This window comes from Oncorhynchus kisutch, linkage group LG17 (assembly GCF_002021735.2).
Source record: "Oncorhynchus kisutch isolate 150728-3 linkage group LG17, Okis_V2, whole genome shotgun sequence".
Lineage (NCBI taxonomy): Eukaryota > Metazoa > Chordata > Actinopteri > Salmoniformes > Salmonidae > Oncorhynchus > Oncorhynchus kisutch.
Genome location: NC_034190.2, coordinates 28,116,235 through 28,134,031, shown reverse-complemented (window position 1 = coordinate 28,134,031; position 17,797 = coordinate 28,116,235). Strand labels below are relative to the sequence as shown.

Below are 17,797 nucleotides of genomic sequence, written 5' to 3'. Positions count from 1 at the left end.
GACTCCCCTCAACCTAGCATAAGCACCAGGGACAGACATGGCTTTTAATCTTCTTCCCATTAAGCTTTTCCATTTTAAAAATCTTATCTTGTTGAGCCTGGCAGCCACATAATATTAACAATCAACCATTTCCAATGAGCCGAGCTAATTTCACTTCACCTGCATCTTTCTCTACGACATTAGTTAGTCTGATAGGGTGTAAGTGAGGCCCTGTGGTCTCATCAAACACTATCACCACTTTCCACTCCAATACATTATTACTCTTGCTTCCTACCTTGGCTCTCTTCATGATTTCTTTACTAGACGCTCCACTGCTTTCTGTACCATGATCTCTCTTCTTCCTGTGTCTTGTCACTACCGACCATTCCGGTCCTTGATCAGAACTAACATCCGTATTGTTTGCATTCCAGCACAACTGTTTCTTCAAACGCTTTCTCCATTTCCTCCACACTACACGCCGCCAATGCCCCGCTTCCGTGCTACCGTCTTTGCCATTGAGCAATCATATCTACCCTCTCTCCCACACACACTCTCAGGACCTTTGAATGTATCCTATCCCGGAGTTTTGGCTGCCGATCCATATACAAAGCACCCATAATCCAAAAATGACCTGATCAATACGTGGTACATATACAACAGTGTTTGTCTAACTGACCCCCAATCACCTTACTACACTTAATATGCTCAACATGTCTCTTCGATTTAATCCTCTCATCAAACCACATACCTAAATACTTAAACTCAGACACCCTACCTATATCCTGACTGTATATTTTCAGCATAACATCTTTAACCGTCCTGCTAGAATACACCATAAAGCAGGACTTGGCCACAGACATCCTAAACCCCCATGTGAGAGACCAATCTTCCACAACTCCTACAGCTTCTTCCTCATCACATATTTCACATTCCCACTTCTTTTCTACCCCATTGACAATTCTGACCCCAACATGACTCGATCGAACAGGAAGTCCATGATCCAGTTATGCAGACGTCCCCCAATGCCTAATGCACTCAACTTGATCAACAACCCTTCCCTCCAAATGGTATCGTAAACTTTCTCAATGTCAAAATACACGACACTCATCACCTCTTTGGCTATCTCTGTACTATCTCTGTACTAACTGTCACCAGGGCCTTCATGGCTCTACTGAACCCACTCTGTGCCACACTCATCACACCCCTAGCTTCCAAGAGATACATCCTCCTATTCACCACTGGCAACTTCCTGGTTGTTCTTCATGTGCACCAGGTAGTGGTGCTTCTGCGTCAGCTACAGGATTTATGCATTACATTTTCAGTAGCAAGGCCACTTGAATAAGCAGGCCTAATTAGTCAGAATATCCTAATGGGTTTGACTAAATATGCACATTTTCATGGAACAGGAGGTCATGTGGAGGGGGAGAGAGTCAGAGGACACTTATGATCCTAGCGAGGTCATTTAGTAAGTTTGTTCATGATTGTAATGTAGTCCTACACTATCACTTGTAGCCTAATGTATGTATCCATACATGTTTATAGCTTCAACAAGAGAGACTCAGGGGAACAAAGATGATATTCTCATTATGATCTTGTAAAGCAGAACCATTGGCAAATAAAACAGTTTATCCATTATCCACTAGGTGACAGTGTCCTCTAATGTACTGTTACATGACCTGTGTGTGTGTGTGTGTGCATAAAAAAATGTGGAGCATGTTATCATCACTGATATTCAATTCATTGACCATCAATAATTATACTCCTGGTCTCCTTTTTTAAACAAACACATCTTTATTAAAATTAAACATGTTACATGGTCTCAAAACTTGCAAAATAAATTATGGAAAGATCTCAATTGCATACTCATGTCCTCTCTCCGCATCTCTTCTCAAAACCCATTGGAGGAGAAAGCCAGAGGGGAAGGACCTCTGGCTTTCTTATCCAATGGGTTTTGAGAAGGAAACAAGAAGCGAGGACGTGAGGAGTATGCAATTGAGATCTTTCCCACGGCTCAAAACCATTTATGTGTGTATGTGTGGAGCAATAAAAATATCCATTGACTGGCAGAGTTGTCTCAAGGCACATAACACAGAAATACTGTTAAAAGTCATAATGTCCCAAAACATAAATAAATCACAAAAGCATCCTTCAGCTTATCTCATGATACTTTAAATACAATAATGCAGGAATATCAATTATCTTACCATGCCATTTCTCCTGTGAGAATTTTCTTTGCCGGCTAAAAGGTTCAATGAAAATAAACAAGAGAAAGAAATCTCAAATGTATTTAAAATGTATGAATGAGTGCAATAGCATAAGATTCAAGCACCCCATGTAAAATAAAAAGTTGAGTGGTTCTGAATCTGACTGTCTTTAATGATATCACATTTAATAAACTTCAAACAAATATTCCCCTCAGTGCTAGGTCACTACAGTTTCCCATCATCGTTAAAGGTCTGATGCATCTCTCTGTGTCAGAGCCCAACTAGTAGAGCTGTATTTGGAGAAGTCCCTAAACATCTGAGAAACCTGTAATAAAACATAAAACATTTGGTCATGAGTTACTGCAGAGCCTTGATGAGCAGCAACTTGTAACACTGTACATGTTAAATCATTTATCAAAGAATATTGCACTGATTCCTCTCAAGAAGATCATAGGCACTTTGGATCTGTTTAACTAGTAATATGAATATCACGGATAAGGCACTTAATTTAAAATGGACACATTATCATTAGTCAGTCATTTAGTCCTTCTACTTTGTAGAATGATACACGGTACGATCCACCAGACATTGGTTATTTGAGCAGCAAAGATACCTTGACAATAAAGCAGATACTGGTTGTTGCACTATTCCCTCATAGGACGGCCATTCAGTCAATGCCACACCCGGTGGCCAATTAAGATGGGAATACTGTATATACTTTAGAAGGGTAGCTCAATACAGAGATGACAGACGCTCCCACCAGCAGCAATCTGGAGACATTTGCCTCGGCCAGGGCTGCAGTGAGGCAATGAGCTAGAGACCGCTCTCATCCTCATGATCATTGGACCTGACTTCCCAGACAGGTGTCTGTGGTCTCAAGGAGGTGGAGGGGTGAGGGTGGGAGGGGTAAGGGGAGAAGTCAAGTTTTGGTTTTGGATCAACACATTACAGAAGGTCACTTCATTGGAAAAACACACTTCTGTTTTCTGGGTTTACTTCTACATATAAATCATGAGGTGGCTAAATGTGAATATTGTGAAATGTGAATGTGAAAATTGTTTTGTTTCAGTCATCTGTATGAGTCAACCAGCATCAGCTCTGTATCAAAACCATACCCACATCACAAAATGTAAATGTGGAAAATTGGGTAATATATGGTTGAGATGTTGCTCAATGAGATTACAACCTAAATTCACTCTCAAAAAGAAAGCAGAAACGTTGTTGAATTCCCAGTGTGTTATCACTATGCTTTCAACCATCTAAAAGCACAGCCAAATTCCAATGGAAAAACAATGTCTGGTTTTTGGTTGAGTGGTCAGCTACAGTGCTTTCAGAAAGTATTCACACCCCTTGACTATTTCCACATTTTGTTGTGTTACGTGGGATTAAAATGGATTTAATTGTCATTTTTTTGTAAACGACCTATACATAATACTCTGTAATGTCAAAGTGGAAGAAAATGTCTAATATTTTTTTGAATTAATGGAAAATAAATCACTAATATATTTTCATTACATAAATATTCAACCCAGATGTGAGTCTTTCTGGGTAAGTCTCTTAAATTGCTGCAAATCTGGAGCATACAATATTTGTCCATTATTCTTAAAACAATTCTTCAAGCTCTGTCAAGTTGGTTGTTGATCATTGCTGGATAGCCATTTAAGTGTTGCCATGGATTTTCAAGACGATTTAGGTCAAAACTAACTAGGCCACTCAGGAACATTCAATGTTGTCTTGGTAAGTAACTCCAGTGTATATTTGGCCTTGCGTTTTAGGTTATTGTCCTGCTGAAAGGTAGATTTGTCTCCCAGTGTCTGTTGGAAAGCAGACTGAACCAGGTTTTCCTCTAGGACTTTGCCTGCGCATAGCTCTATTTCTTTGATTTTTATCCTAAAAAACTCTGAAGTCCTTGCCGATGAAAGCCTACCCATAACATGATGCGGGCACCATCCTGCTTGAAAATATGAGTGGTACTCAGTGATGTACTGTGTTAGATTTTCCCAAACATAATGCTTTGTATTGAGGACAGAAAAATGTATGTCCTTGCCACATTTTTTTGCAGTATTATTTTGATGCTTTATTGCTAACAGGATGCCTGCGTTTGAGTACGTGTATTCTGTACAGCAGGGATCATCGACAACATTCAGCTGCAGGCCTGGTCAGGGGGTCAGGGGGCCTGAACATAATTACAAATAATTTGGAGATTGCAAATTGGCCGTAAGAAGACCCAAACGGATATATTTGACTAAAACATAATCAATTCAAACCTTGCTTCCATTTGTAGACGATCACATCTCTCTATTATGTTTATTTTTTAAATTTATTTTACCTTTATTTAACTAGGCAAGTCAGTTAAGAACAAATTCTTATTTTCAATGACGGCCTAGGAACAGTGGGTTAACTGCCTGTATGTGTGTGAACACTTTCAAAAATATTTCCAAAATTAAAATCACTTGGAGCTGATTAGCTTATTTATTTTTTATTTACTTGGGAGGGGCAAATAAAATCAGCTGCGAGCCAAAACATTCATATTAAACAACATTATTGCACACAGTGATAGTCCATGCAACGTATGTGACTTGTTAAGCACATTTTTAGTCCTGAAGTTATTTAGCCTTGCCACAACAAAAGAGTTGATCACTTATTGACTCAAGACATTTCAGCTTTTCATTTTTTTTTTTATACATTTCTAAAAACATAATTCCACTTTGCCGTTATGGGGTATTGTGTGTAGATCAGTGACACAAAATATAAATCATTTTAAATTCAGGCTGTAACAACAAAATGTGGAAAAAGGTTGTGGGTGAATACTCTCTGAAAGGCACTGTAAATGTGTATCACTGCACCGAAGACCATTTCATAGCACAACAAATGGGAATACAATGTCAGATATTTTGTTTATTTATACAACTTAATGTGTTATCCCTGTTCTTCTTCTAATAGCACAACCAAATAACATGGATTGCAGTTGAGAATATATTACATTAATAGTACATGGTGCAAGTGATCAATGCCGTTTATTATAGACATTCATTATAAAAATTGTGAAGATCTCCACAGACCTGTGATCTTGAACATGCACTCTTTAATTGCTAAGACATTTATAGTTACATTAGCGTCAAAATGTGGCTATGGATGTGTTACCCATTTGAATAAATACTGTTCCATTAGTCTGTAAGTTAGCCTTACCTTTAGGCTACTGTATTACAAAAGTAACAGTGAATTGTGTTTGGTTGATAACACAACAAATAACCAGCATTTAAAGAAGATTAATCTACTGCTTGAATAGTTTAATATGTCCCACTGACTTAGTCGAGCTTTAATTCCATTAATAATTGTTATGCTGTCTGAGGCACTGCATCGCAGTGCTAGAGGCTTCACTACAGACCTGGGTTCGATCCTAGGCTGTATCACAACCGACCATGATTGGGAGTCCCATAGGGCGGCACATAATTGGCCCAGTGTCGTCCGGGTTAAGGGAGGGTTTGGCCGTGGGGCTTTACTTGGCTCATCTGGCTCTAGCGACTCCTTGTGGCGGGCCGGGCGCTTGCAGGCTGACCTCGGTCGTCAGTTGAACAGTGTTTCCTCCAACACATGGATGCGGCTGGCTTCCGGGTTAAGCGACTGGGTGTTATGAAGCACTGTTTGGCGGGTCATGTTTCAGAGGACGCATGACTCGAACTTCGCCTCCTGAGTCCATTGGGGAGTTGCAGCGATGAGACAAGATCGAATGAGAAAGAGGTGGCAAAATACCCCCCCAAAAAGTAAAAAAAAATCTAATAGTAATCAAGATGTTGGATTTACTTCTCCAACTCGACCAAAAATCAAACTTAAAGAATAGGACAAAATCAAATCAAACTGTAAATGGAATTTAAATGAAGTTGGATTTAGTCCTATTCTTTAACTTAGATTTTTGGTTAAGATGGAGACATGAATCCAACATATACAGTACATTATTAACTTTTAGATTACATTTAAAATCAACCAAAGCTTTAAACCCTATGCCTATATGTATTGTCTATTTTTAGTTGAATCCTGGGTTGAATTGAAACAATAGGCCTAAATAGCATCATTGATGGTATATGAATAATAAAGTATGGTTCCATTTAATTTGCTTTGTTAAACCTACCCCTTGGAATGACTTCCGATAGCAAAAGTGAATCTATTTAGCTTGTACATTTTTACATTTTAGTCATTTAGTAGACGCTGTTATCCAGAGCGACTTAGTTAGTGCACTCATCTTAAGATAGCTAGGTGGAACAACCACATATCACAGGCAGAGTAAGTACATTTATCCTCAATGAAGTAGCTATCAGCAAAGTCAGAGCTAGTAAGGGGGAACAAAGTAAAGTGTTTTGTTTGGGGGGGGGGGGGGGGTGTTGTCAGTGACATATCAAAGCTAAGCAGGGTTGGGCTGGGTTAAAACCCAGGATGGGAGACCAAAGGAATAGCTATAGATTGCTGTAGAATTTTCCAGAAGGAGGTGCTGCCCAGCTATAGTTTTTTTTTCCTGATAGTGGATATAACATTGAATATCTGACATTGTTTCAAAAGGTACAAATTCAACATATTTTATACAAGCTTTGTCTATGTTGAACATTGGTTACAATGATGACAAAATCCTGTGGTTGAAATTTCACCCTCAAAACAACAGTTGATTACTTTTTGCAAATCCAATGAATTTTACACAGATTCCACGTCACAATACGTTGACAAATTACGTTGAAACAATGTTGATTCAACCAGTTTATGCCCAGTGGTTAACCTCTGAGTCGACAGAATGTCATTCAAGAGGCTTGATGGTCTCAGGCCAGTAACATCTCCAGACATCAGAAGCCTTTGAAAATCTTGATCTTGTGTTTGTCAGCCAGAAGCAGGGTAACGTTGTACTCATAGTCAGCATCATGCACCCCGGTGTGGCGGAATGCGCCTCCCTGGTGATTCTCTTCCCAGTAGTGGTGCCAGTTCCCGTACTGATCCGCTCCGAACCCGTACACACTCACCTAAATGATACAACACACCATTATACAGAGGTACTCGTCCGCCCCGGAATTGGCCATCATGGTGCCAGACTGTTCTATGTGACTTATATGCTTTGGCCTAATGCCATGTACCACAGAACTGATGAGGTGGAGTGTTGCTGTACTGATTGATGCGTTGATATGATGTTCTGGTACTCTGACACATACAGTTGACTTTGTAGAGCTAATTTCTCCAGTTGCAGGTTTTTTTCGAGAAACTTACAAAACATGCCTATTGATGATGCTTTAACTCTAGATGACAGTATGCAGATACTAGAAAAACGTCCTTATACAGTAGGATTTATTAGGATTTATTTTTCTTCTCTTCTAAATGACTCAGTTGACCTCTATGTAACAACTACAGGACATTGGGATGCCGTCTGCATCACTTGGGGCAACTGTAGAGTTTTTCTAGAGTCAACCTCTTTCAGGTTCTAGAGAACACCTTTTTTTCTAAGAGTGTAGCACATGGTAATTGCCTGCATTTCACACCTCCCGTGTAGATGCAGATAATAAGCAGAACACTCAGCGCTCTGCCCCTCTTTCCCACCCAAAATGTGTTTGTTTGTAGAGCAGTGGCGGGTGGATAACACAGTGCTGCACAGCGTGTGGCCATTTCGCAGACGCAAGGGGTTACTTCATTTCCATCAGCGGTTACATTTTTTGGGCACTTGGGACACTTTTTCCGGCTTTAAACTCTGTAAAACCTCAGTGTGAACCCAACGCATGCTGTGCAGTCACAGAACACTCTCATAATGTACAGAACTTTGTCAGACAGACACAAAAGGAAGTGGGTGGGCTCACCTTATCACAGATATGAATGGAAAACAATAGGCTGAGGAAGCCAGTGGAGGGATACCGGCCATGACTCTCCAGCCATGCGTCATAGACATATTTAAAGAAGGTCGGGCTGTATATCAACACCTGCAAAACATAACAACAGCTTTGACCTTGTGACAAGTGAAAAGAATTCAAATCTTGAACGTTATCAATCAATGAACCAGCCAACCAATCACTAGCTCTTCAAAATCTGCATTATATTGTCTCCAGGTAAGGTAAACTAAAGCAGATTAACCCATAGGGCTTTGGTCAAAAGTAATACTCTACTTTAGGGCGCCATTTTGGAAGCAGCCAAGGGTTCACTCACCCTGTTCTTGTTTGCCTTAATCCTGGACTGGACAGGAATGTACGTGCTGCAAGAAACAAAAGACGACATAATATAAGAAATATCAAAGTATTATCACAGATAAAAGGGGAAACCAAAGAACCTTTGGTACTGTCAGTTTAAACCACCATCGTTGATCAAATTCACCTTATTTCTGACAGAGGCGGCGCCATCTTTGTTTACTTTGTGGTGGCCATCCGGTTGGCTATCAGCATTGGCTAACATTAGCCATACTGACTATGAGCTCCTCACGACAAACTAGTAGCCTATACCGGTAATACGTTCAGTAAAAGGCTGTCACGTCTGGAAAAGAAACCCCGATTTCAGGTTAGAAAATATATGTTACAGTTCACAGTGTATTTGTGATACTGATACTGTTTTGGTTAGTGTTTTGATACTTGTTTTTTTATGTTTGTGTTGGTATAGTAACAGTTTGCAAACAAAGTCATTCTCACATGATTTATGTTTTTACAGATGATCACAGTGACAGATACAGATGCAAACAGCAGAGGCTTGTTTCCCATCAAGGTCAAGGGTCATACGCTATTGTGATGTGTGAGGTCATATAACCAATATTGATTTGGGAATGATTTGATTTGTACTACAGGTATGCTATTCATACAATCTACCCACCGGTAGGGTAGACTGTATGAAAAGAAAAGCTGCACAGTCTAGGTCAGATTAAATAAGTGCAATAGATAAAGTTTCGACAGCTATGCTGCCTTCATCAGGATTCAAGCTGTGCTGTGATATAACTATAGCGCTAATAATTATTGACAATCTGACCCATAACGTTATTAGGCTACAGTTCAACCCTGATCCTCAGGGCTGGACTGGGACCAGAAATCAGCCCTGGCATTTCTACCACACTGGCCCATTTTTTTCTTTGAGGCCCCCAAACCAGTCCATTTTTCCCCCTCGATGGCCCACACTGGCCCAGTTCTTACTTGAGGCCCCCATTATTACAGCGATAAGGATAATTTTGTGCAGAAAACACAAGTTAGACAGGCCCACTGGGCAAAGAATGGGCCAGGCCACCCCTGCTGATACTCAAGGTGCCAGTAAAGATTCCTACAGGCAGCTAAGCACTTCCACAACCTCCTCACTCTCCTCCTCCCCTTCCTCTTCCTCCTAACATCCCACTCATCCTCAGCAGTCATTAGATCATTAACACAGGAACGTCACCATAAGGATGTAACTGTCAAAAGCTTTCCAGCTGAAGCCATATTTATGACCCAGTTGAAGGACTGTGTTACATATCCACACACTAAGAATCCACATGCTTAGAAGCTTAACTTGTGGAAATAATGAGATGATTAATTGAGATGATTCATGTAATGTGTAATAATTGTCTAACACAGAGCTTGAGAACATCGGCCTTGTGGTGCTGGAAGAGGTCTATATCAGTACGTGCCAACATGTGGATACTTGTGGTTATGACAAACAGCCCTGAAGGAGGCACCGGGTGCACTTCTACAAAGACTGTTTACACAGCATAAAGGATACCAGACCTCACGGGATGAGAACGTAGTTTGCGGTTTCATCTTTCCATTCATTACAAACAATTCCACAGGCATCCACTACAGTTCGCATTGAAGGTTTCGCTAAGGTGCACTTACTATACTTTCTTAGGTGAACTTGATGAACGTGTAGTGACTGTGTGGCGCGTGGTCATTGATCACTCACTGTTTGATGGAGCCTGTAGTCAAGGCGCTGGTGATCCACTGAAGGTCCAGAGTCTTAAAGGGGATGAGCAGAAGACTGGTGGTGTTGTCCAGATCTATGGCGCTCTCTGGGTACATGACGTGATGGGTGGTCCGGCTCCCAACATCCTCCTCATAGCCAGAGGTAGGAGCCATGTTCATTCTGCAGGAGCAGGGTTACCGTTAGAGTCAAAGTGGGTTGTCCTGCATTATAACAACTGGGTGGTTTTGAGCCCTGAATGCTGATTGGCTGACAGCCGTGGTTTATCGTACCGCATACCAGGGGTATGACAAAACAGGTATTTTGTATTGCTCTAATTACATTGGTAACCAGTTTATAATAGCAATAAGGCAATATACCATGGCTAAGGGCTGTACCTAAGAACAGCCCTCAGCCATGTACCCCACACCCCTCTGTGCCTTATAACTTAAATATAACAAATGGATGACAATGCTTTCACATACTAATCAACATATCTGCTTTGTTGAAGGTGGGATGCCAGGAGGTACAAAACTGGAATTTGTATCTAAATGACATTTCTGTCATTTGGAACTTGAATGTGGTGATGAACCAGCGGCTTACTGTATATCCTCAACATCAGGCTCTGGGATTAACCGTCTTCATGACATTCCTGTAAATATCTACTGAATACCTACATCCTAGTAGTGCCATGGTATGTGACAGTTTGTGGAATTCCTGCTTCTCCACATCATACAGTTAATATTTGCGGACGACACAACAGTGGTAGGCTTGATTACCAACAACGACGAGACGGCCTACAGGGAGGAGGTGAGGGCCCTCGGAGTGTGGTGTCAGGAAAATAACCTCACACTCAACGTCAACAAAACTAAGGAGATGATTGTGGACTTCAGGAAACAGCAGAGGGAACACCCCCCTATCCACATTGATGGAACAGTAGTGGAGAGGGTAGTAAGTTCTAAGTTCCTCGGCGTACACATCACAGACAAACTGAATTGGTCCACCCACACAGACAGCATCGTGAAGAAGGCGCAGCGGCGCCTCTTCAACCTCAGGAGGCTGAAGAAATTCGGCTTGTCACCAAAAGCACTCACAAACATCTACAGATGCACAATCGAGAGCATCCTGTCGGGCTGTATCACCGCCTGGTACGGCAACTGCTCCGCCCACAACCATAAGGCTCTCCAGAGGGTAGTGAGGTCTGCACAACGCATCACCGGGGGCAAACTACCTGCCCTACTGGACACCTACACCACCCGATGTCACAGGAAGGCCATAAAGATCATCAAGGACAACAACCACCCGAGCCACTGCCTGTTCACCCCGCTATCATCCAGAAGGCGAGGTCAGTACAGGTGCATCAAAGCTGGGACCGAGAGACTGAAAAACAGCTTCTATCTCAAGGCCATCAGACTGTTAAACAGTCACCACTAACATTGAGTGGCTGCTGCCAACACACTGACTCAACTCCAGCCACTTTAATAATGGGAATTGATGGGAAATGATGTAAAATATATCACTAGCCACTTTAAACAATGCTACCTAATATAATGTTTACATACCCTACATTATTCATCTCATATGTATATGTATATACTGTACTCTATATCATCTACTGCATCTTTATGTAATACATGTATCACTAGCCACTTTAACTATGCCACTTTGTTTACATACTCATCTCATATGTATATACTGCACTCAATACCATCTACTGTATCTTGCCTATGCCGCTCTGTACCATCACTCACTCATATATCTTTATGTACATATTCTTTATCCCCTTACACTTGTGTCTATAAGGTAGTAGTTTTGGAATTGTTAGCTAGATTACTTGTTGGTTATTACTGCATTGTCGGAACTAGAAGCACAAGCATTTCGCTACACTCGCATTAACATCTGCTAACCATGTGTATGTGACAAATAACATTTGATTTGATTTGATATTTGTGTCCCAGTTACAGTGAGTGCATTGAAGGGAAAGCTATAGCTGTGATTCTGCCTGTTTAATTAATATAGTTAGTTCGTTCTTCCAAGGGGAGATCTTTGTGTGTGTGTGTGTGTGTGTGTGTGTGTGAGTTAAGTGAGTGTGGGGTGAGCAGTATAATCAATTTCAGCCAAGGACTTCCCTCCTAATTCACACACTGATAGTTGGTCTGGCTCCTCATTGAAAAACATAGCGCAGAAATCCAATCTAAAACTGGGCTTTTCACTCACAGATGTGAGGTGCATAGCTATCACTACATCTGTTGGGCTCTAGGATCCAACCTAATGAAGTTACTTGCCGAGGCTTTACCCCATCATACACGGATCAGAAGTTGATTGATGTTTAATCCACCGCTGATCCAACGCTGTAAGCGTCTTATACTCCAGACAAGCTAATTATGTTTGAATAAAAGAACCCGGTGCATCTTTGACACCTGTGATATAGCAGCTCTCATAGAACCAGAATAAATAGGCTCTTTTTTTTTTTTAAGTGTGAGGGGTTTTGCCAGTAAATATTTATCATTACATGAAAGGGGATGGGTTCTATAAATTGACATTACCTTGGGCTATGCGCTTGGTAGTGGGTCAATGCTGTCAGTGTCTTATTATCCAGACAAGCTAATCATGTTTTAATCAAATATCCCGGTGCTTCCTTGACACCTGTGATATACCAGCTCTCATAGAACCAGAATAAATAGGTTTTTAACAAAAAAAAACAAAAAAAAGAGTTATGGATTTTGCTGGTAAATATTTATTTTCATTACATGGAACGGGATGGGTACTATAATTTTGAAGCAGAGCACATACAACATGTTTTTCATTTGCAGAGTCGGGTCTGGCAATCGAGCGTTCATCTAAGTCACTGGAGTAGCAGCACACGGGCTCCGTCCTAAATGGCACGGTATTACCTTTATAGGGCACTACTTTTAACCAGGGTCCACAGGGGATGCAGGATGATATGAACTGTACATAATTCCTGTGCTTGTAAGCCTGTACTGCAGAGAAGGATTGTGTTAAAAGAAAAGCAATAAGTCTTGCGTCTCTTGTCCCAGTCTCTGCGTAATTAAATCAGCAAGCATGCTGCTCCACAGCATGGGATGTTGTAGAAGATAAGTGCAGTCATACAGCTTTACATTGAGGAACATTTGTACAGAACTGCTGGTGAGTGGAGAAAAACCATACATTTACATTTGAGTTCATATCCAGCGTGACTTACAGGAGCAATTAGGGTTAAGTGCATTGCTCATCAACATATTTTTCACCTAGTCAGCACAGAGATTCGTACCAGCAACCTTTTGGTTACTGGCCCAACTTTCTTAACCGCTAGGCTACCTGCCGCCCGGAGATGTACCAGAGAGCTCATCTCCTGTTTTTCCATGCTTCTGTGACAGCATGGCCAGCACCATTGAGGGCTATCTCCATTTTAAAGTAGTCAATGGGTACCTTCGAGAAGATACAGTGTGTTGCATTATGGGGATAAAAACTGCGCCTACACATCAACTGCATGAACTTTACAAATACCTTGTAAGCAAAGGTAATGCAGTTTTTATTTAGTCGCCTTCAAGTCGCTGTAGTTGCTTCTCACAAACTGTACCATGCAGCCATTACCTGCATTGTGGGATGCACTATTTGTCAACCAATCATTAGGCTGCTTTTGGTTGACCCAAGCGAAAATGGCCAAAGAAGTGACAAACAGGAACCAACATTGCCGTGATTCTAAAGCTACAGGGGACACAAATGAAAGTGATATTTGCGTCCTCTGTCTAACCAAATTAATTGTAGCCTACACACGTTATGTTTTCAGTTCGTGAGTGTGTGTGATATAGTATTGAGGGCTTGCAGTTGATGTATGACACCGCCGGGCGGCCATGTTGGAAGACCACTTCATTACTTCTTCTGACAACAACAGCCGAGTTTCTGCCTCAAACTGCATGATAGCAGTGCCTAAAACTAGTTGATTCATCACCAAGGTCATTTTCTGTGGATATATTTACAGATTCCCCGCAATCATGAAACAACATTGATGACACCAATGAAAGAAGACTCGAGAACTGTCAGAAATCAAGTAAACCTTTTTGCCTGTCAAGACCTGAACCCAGACAGCTGTCAGTACAGGGTCTGCTATGATCATTTCATAACTGGTAAGTCAAGTCTGGTTGATTTTGAGTTTAGTTTATCTGTTAACACCTGCGAAACAGGTGTTAACACTAAATTAGCTAGCTAGATTGTAGTCTAGCTATTAGCATATGTCGAGCTATTTTTTTCACCATAAAATGGAACCTTTATAACAAATGACTGCATGCCCACGATCATCGCATCTGCAGACTAATGTAAGCCTACTGTTCCTAATGTGATGAGCAGATTGGAAAGTGATAATTTTGGCTATTAATAAGCGCGCAGTGACAGAGGTTTATAGGCTATATCAAAGAGATTTCTTTCCTTTGCACAGGAAAAATGTGGCCTTCGATAAACATTTGATGCAATTCTACTACACTTTATATGAATGGAGACATTAGCAGAATATTTTTTTAATACGATGGTAGCCTGGTCCTACTCTACTGACACTGACAACAAATCAATAAAAAACGACCTTGTCTTGAATGCAACCATGTAATCTAGAATATGACATTAATTTGACAAAAACTGGATCCCTTCTAGCCATGACCATGAAAAAAGGCGAGGTGCAAATTATACAATATGACATCCATATAGTCTGGGGTACAAAACTCATATGATAACTCATTGATCATTTGTTGAGAGCTTTATTCATAAAGAGGGAAAATGTATGGACATTACAGCATAGGACAAAGGCCTCCATAGGATAGGTCAACCTGCTGTGTTGACTATTGGTTGTTCCAGCCCAACAATAGATTTAATCTTTATATGACACTAAAACACCTGAATGAGTTAAACAACCAAACGATGAAGAGCCCCGATGGTATAAGTGACTTAAAGAAGTGCTATTCTAACATCAGGGGTGCTTTTCATTTGTTTATGTACTGCTGTAGGTTCAACCAGCTGACCTCTGTCAAGACACCCACGTCGACTGGATTCCCAACGTGAAGATGAGCAATGCTGCAGCAGCATCAGTTTCTACAATCTAGCTATACTTTGTCCCTTTTCAGGTATGAAAGGAGACATTCCTTAGTCATACGAGATGGTTGTCATATGCTGTGCTTTGGTCAATCAATGATTCTGTTGTGCAATTTGAGCAGAGAACACCTTGCCGTCCTGACAAAAGTGCCCCCTTAAACCATATGAATATATTAAATGTAATTTGGAACGTGTAAAATACTTCTGTTTATGATATTGTAAACATACTGTAGATAATACGCTATAATGCTGTCTGGGTGAAATTAAAAGTATTGTCATCTCTGCTTTGCCTAGCCCCATTGAATAAAAACTGTTTCTTATAGGCCAACTATTATTCTTTATTTTACCATTTAAACACATTTGGCAAAGACAAACGTAATTGTTGTGGTAGTCTTAGGCAAACCATCTTCATTGTCAACAGTAGCCCGACTAAGTGACACTCAGACCTTCTGGGATAAAAGTATCTGGCATTGAACTTGGTGGTAGTAGTTGTTTGTATGTTTGAAGAGAAGGACCCCCATTATCTCCTGTTTCCAGACATTTCATCACCTAGATTACAAGGGTTGGGTTTGCACTAAACAATTTCATGTCAGCACAAGGCATGTACAAAAGTCTAGTATGTAAAAAATATATATATATATTTCACCTTTATTTAAGGTAGGCTAGTTGAGAACAAGTTCTCATTTGCAACTGCGACCTGGCCAAGATAAAGCATAGCAGTGTGAACAGTCAACAACACAGAGTTACACATGGAGTAAACAATAAACAAGTCAATAACATAGTAGAAAAAAAAGAATCTATATACATTGTGTGCAAAAGGCATTAGGCAATAAATAGGCCATAGGAGTGAATAATTACAATTTAGCAGATTAACACTGGAGTGATAAATGATCAGATGAACATGTGCAGGTAGAGATACTGGTGTGCAAAAGAGCAGAAAAGTAAATAAAATAAAAACAGTATGGGGATGAGGTATGTAAATTGGGTGGGCAATATACCGATGGACTATGTACAGCTGCAGCGATCGGTTAGCTGCTCAGATAGCAGATGTTTAAAGTTGACGAGGGAGATAAAAGTCTCCAACTTCAGAGATTTTTGTCATTTGTTCCAGTCGCAGGCAGCAGAGAACTGGAAGGAAAGGCGGCCAAATGAGGTTTTGGCTTTAGGGATGATCAGTGAGATACACCTGCTGGAGCGCGTGCTACAGGTGGGTGTTGCCATCGTGACCAGTGAACTGAGATAAGGCGGAGCTTTACCTAGCATAGACTTGTAGATGACCTGGATAATGATTAGCCTCATACTTTGTCTACTGTTATTGTTTTTAAATTGAGAACCTAGAGCTTAACAATGTGTAAACAATGTGTGAGTTAAGCTATTCTCTGCTTCAGATGCACATTGTCAAGGAGTCTTTTGCAAATGCCCATAAGGCTAATGCGATCATACTGTAGGCCAGTTTACAATTAAAACAAGTTTAAACACTAAACTTCAACACTATCTCATATTATTTCAAAGTGTACACGTAAGCTAACTCATATGTAAAAGGTTAGACATTTTTGTAACAAGTAGGCTATTATTACTAAAGCATAATTTCAGGTGAACAAAAGAAAGTCCATATCAGATCTGGCCAATCTCGCTCCACTGATCCGTGATCTAATGGGGAGCAGACTTCTGTTCGAGCCAAGCAATAGCACACTTGATTATTAACTCATTCATTTTGATACATTAAAAATCAGGTGTGTTAGTGCTGGGCTGGAACAGAAACCTGCACGCCCAGCAGAGTTGGCCTGCTCCAGTTGTAATAGGTTAAAACATTGTGTGTGACTTTTGAACTGTATTTCTGTTCACAACATGTGCTAACATAGGTACACATATAATCCATGGTATACAAGGATGTACCCTTATTCTCTTGGGACATTCACTGGGACCTCTTCATCTGCAGACAGAGTTTCACAGCTCTCTGTACCTGAGAACAGAAAACATTCTAAAGAAACAGGCTGCATTATACTCAAATTAGACAGCACTGAATATTATGTTACTATATCTCTCTGTCCTACGTTTTTCCTCGCTATTGACTAGAAATGGAGAATATTTTCAAAAATGTCCTCCCGCAAAAGGTATCTTCCCTATCCAGAGTAGCCTACTCTCCCTTCTCTGACAGCTTGAATTGATAGCTAATCTTTCACCCTCTTCCATGTCTGTTAGCTAGCTACAAATGAATTTAGTTAAAACGATAAATACATCAAGATAGCTAGCTAATTAGCTAATATGACGTTAGCAAGCTGGTGATATTTAATTCACTGAGCTAGCTATACAGTTAGCTAAATAGCGAACATTACATTAGCAGCTAATTTGAGTCCGCCTGCACACTTAAGTTTCTGTAGCAAGCTAGCTAAAAACAACCATTTTCAAAAAATATTTACTTACTTGAATAGGTTCTCACACTGCCGTTTTCTGGGTCCTTAGAAAAACAAAATAATGGGCAATCTTCCCAAAGTTTCCGATGGTAGCAAAATTCAGCCAGCTATGTTTGGAGAATTGGAGAACTTAGTGTCAACTGCATTTATTTTCAGCAAACTTAACATGTGCAAATATTTGTATGAACATAACAAGATTCAACAACTGAGACATAAACTGAACAAGTTCCACAGACATGTGACTAACACAAA

The 17,797-nt window shown here is 40.5% G+C and overlaps 1 protein-coding gene and 1 long non-coding RNA gene across 4 annotated transcripts in view; one reads left to right on the top strand and one right to left on the bottom strand.

Annotated features, from left to right (window-relative positions):
- Positions 1-3,465: 3,465 nt before the first annotated feature.
- LOC109907403 (CMP-N-acetylneuraminate-beta-galactosamide-alpha-2,3-sialyltransferase 1-like) overlaps positions 3,466-17,797 on the bottom strand; it is a 44,121-nt gene continuing 29,789 nt past the window's right edge. For all 3 annotated transcript variants that reach the window (XM_031793491.1, XM_020505343.2, XM_020505342.2), the window contains 4 exons: positions 10,056-10,235; positions 8,352-8,397; positions 8,009-8,128; positions 3,466-7,186 (listed from right to left, as the gene is read on the bottom strand). In XM_031793491.1, coding sequence (XP_031649351.1) covers positions 7,013-7,186; positions 8,009-8,128; positions 8,352-8,397; positions 10,056-10,235 — 520 coding nt within the window. In that variant the 3' untranslated portion in view covers positions 3,466-7,012. The remainder of the gene's footprint in view (positions 7,187-8,008; positions 8,129-8,351; positions 8,398-10,055; positions 10,236-17,797) is intronic.
- LOC116354381 (uncharacterized) lies at positions 13,635-15,414 on the top strand. The gene is made up of 2 exons (XR_004203573.1): positions 13,635-14,179; positions 15,047-15,414. It is a non-coding gene; the product is annotated as an uncharacterized LOC116354381 (long non-coding RNA).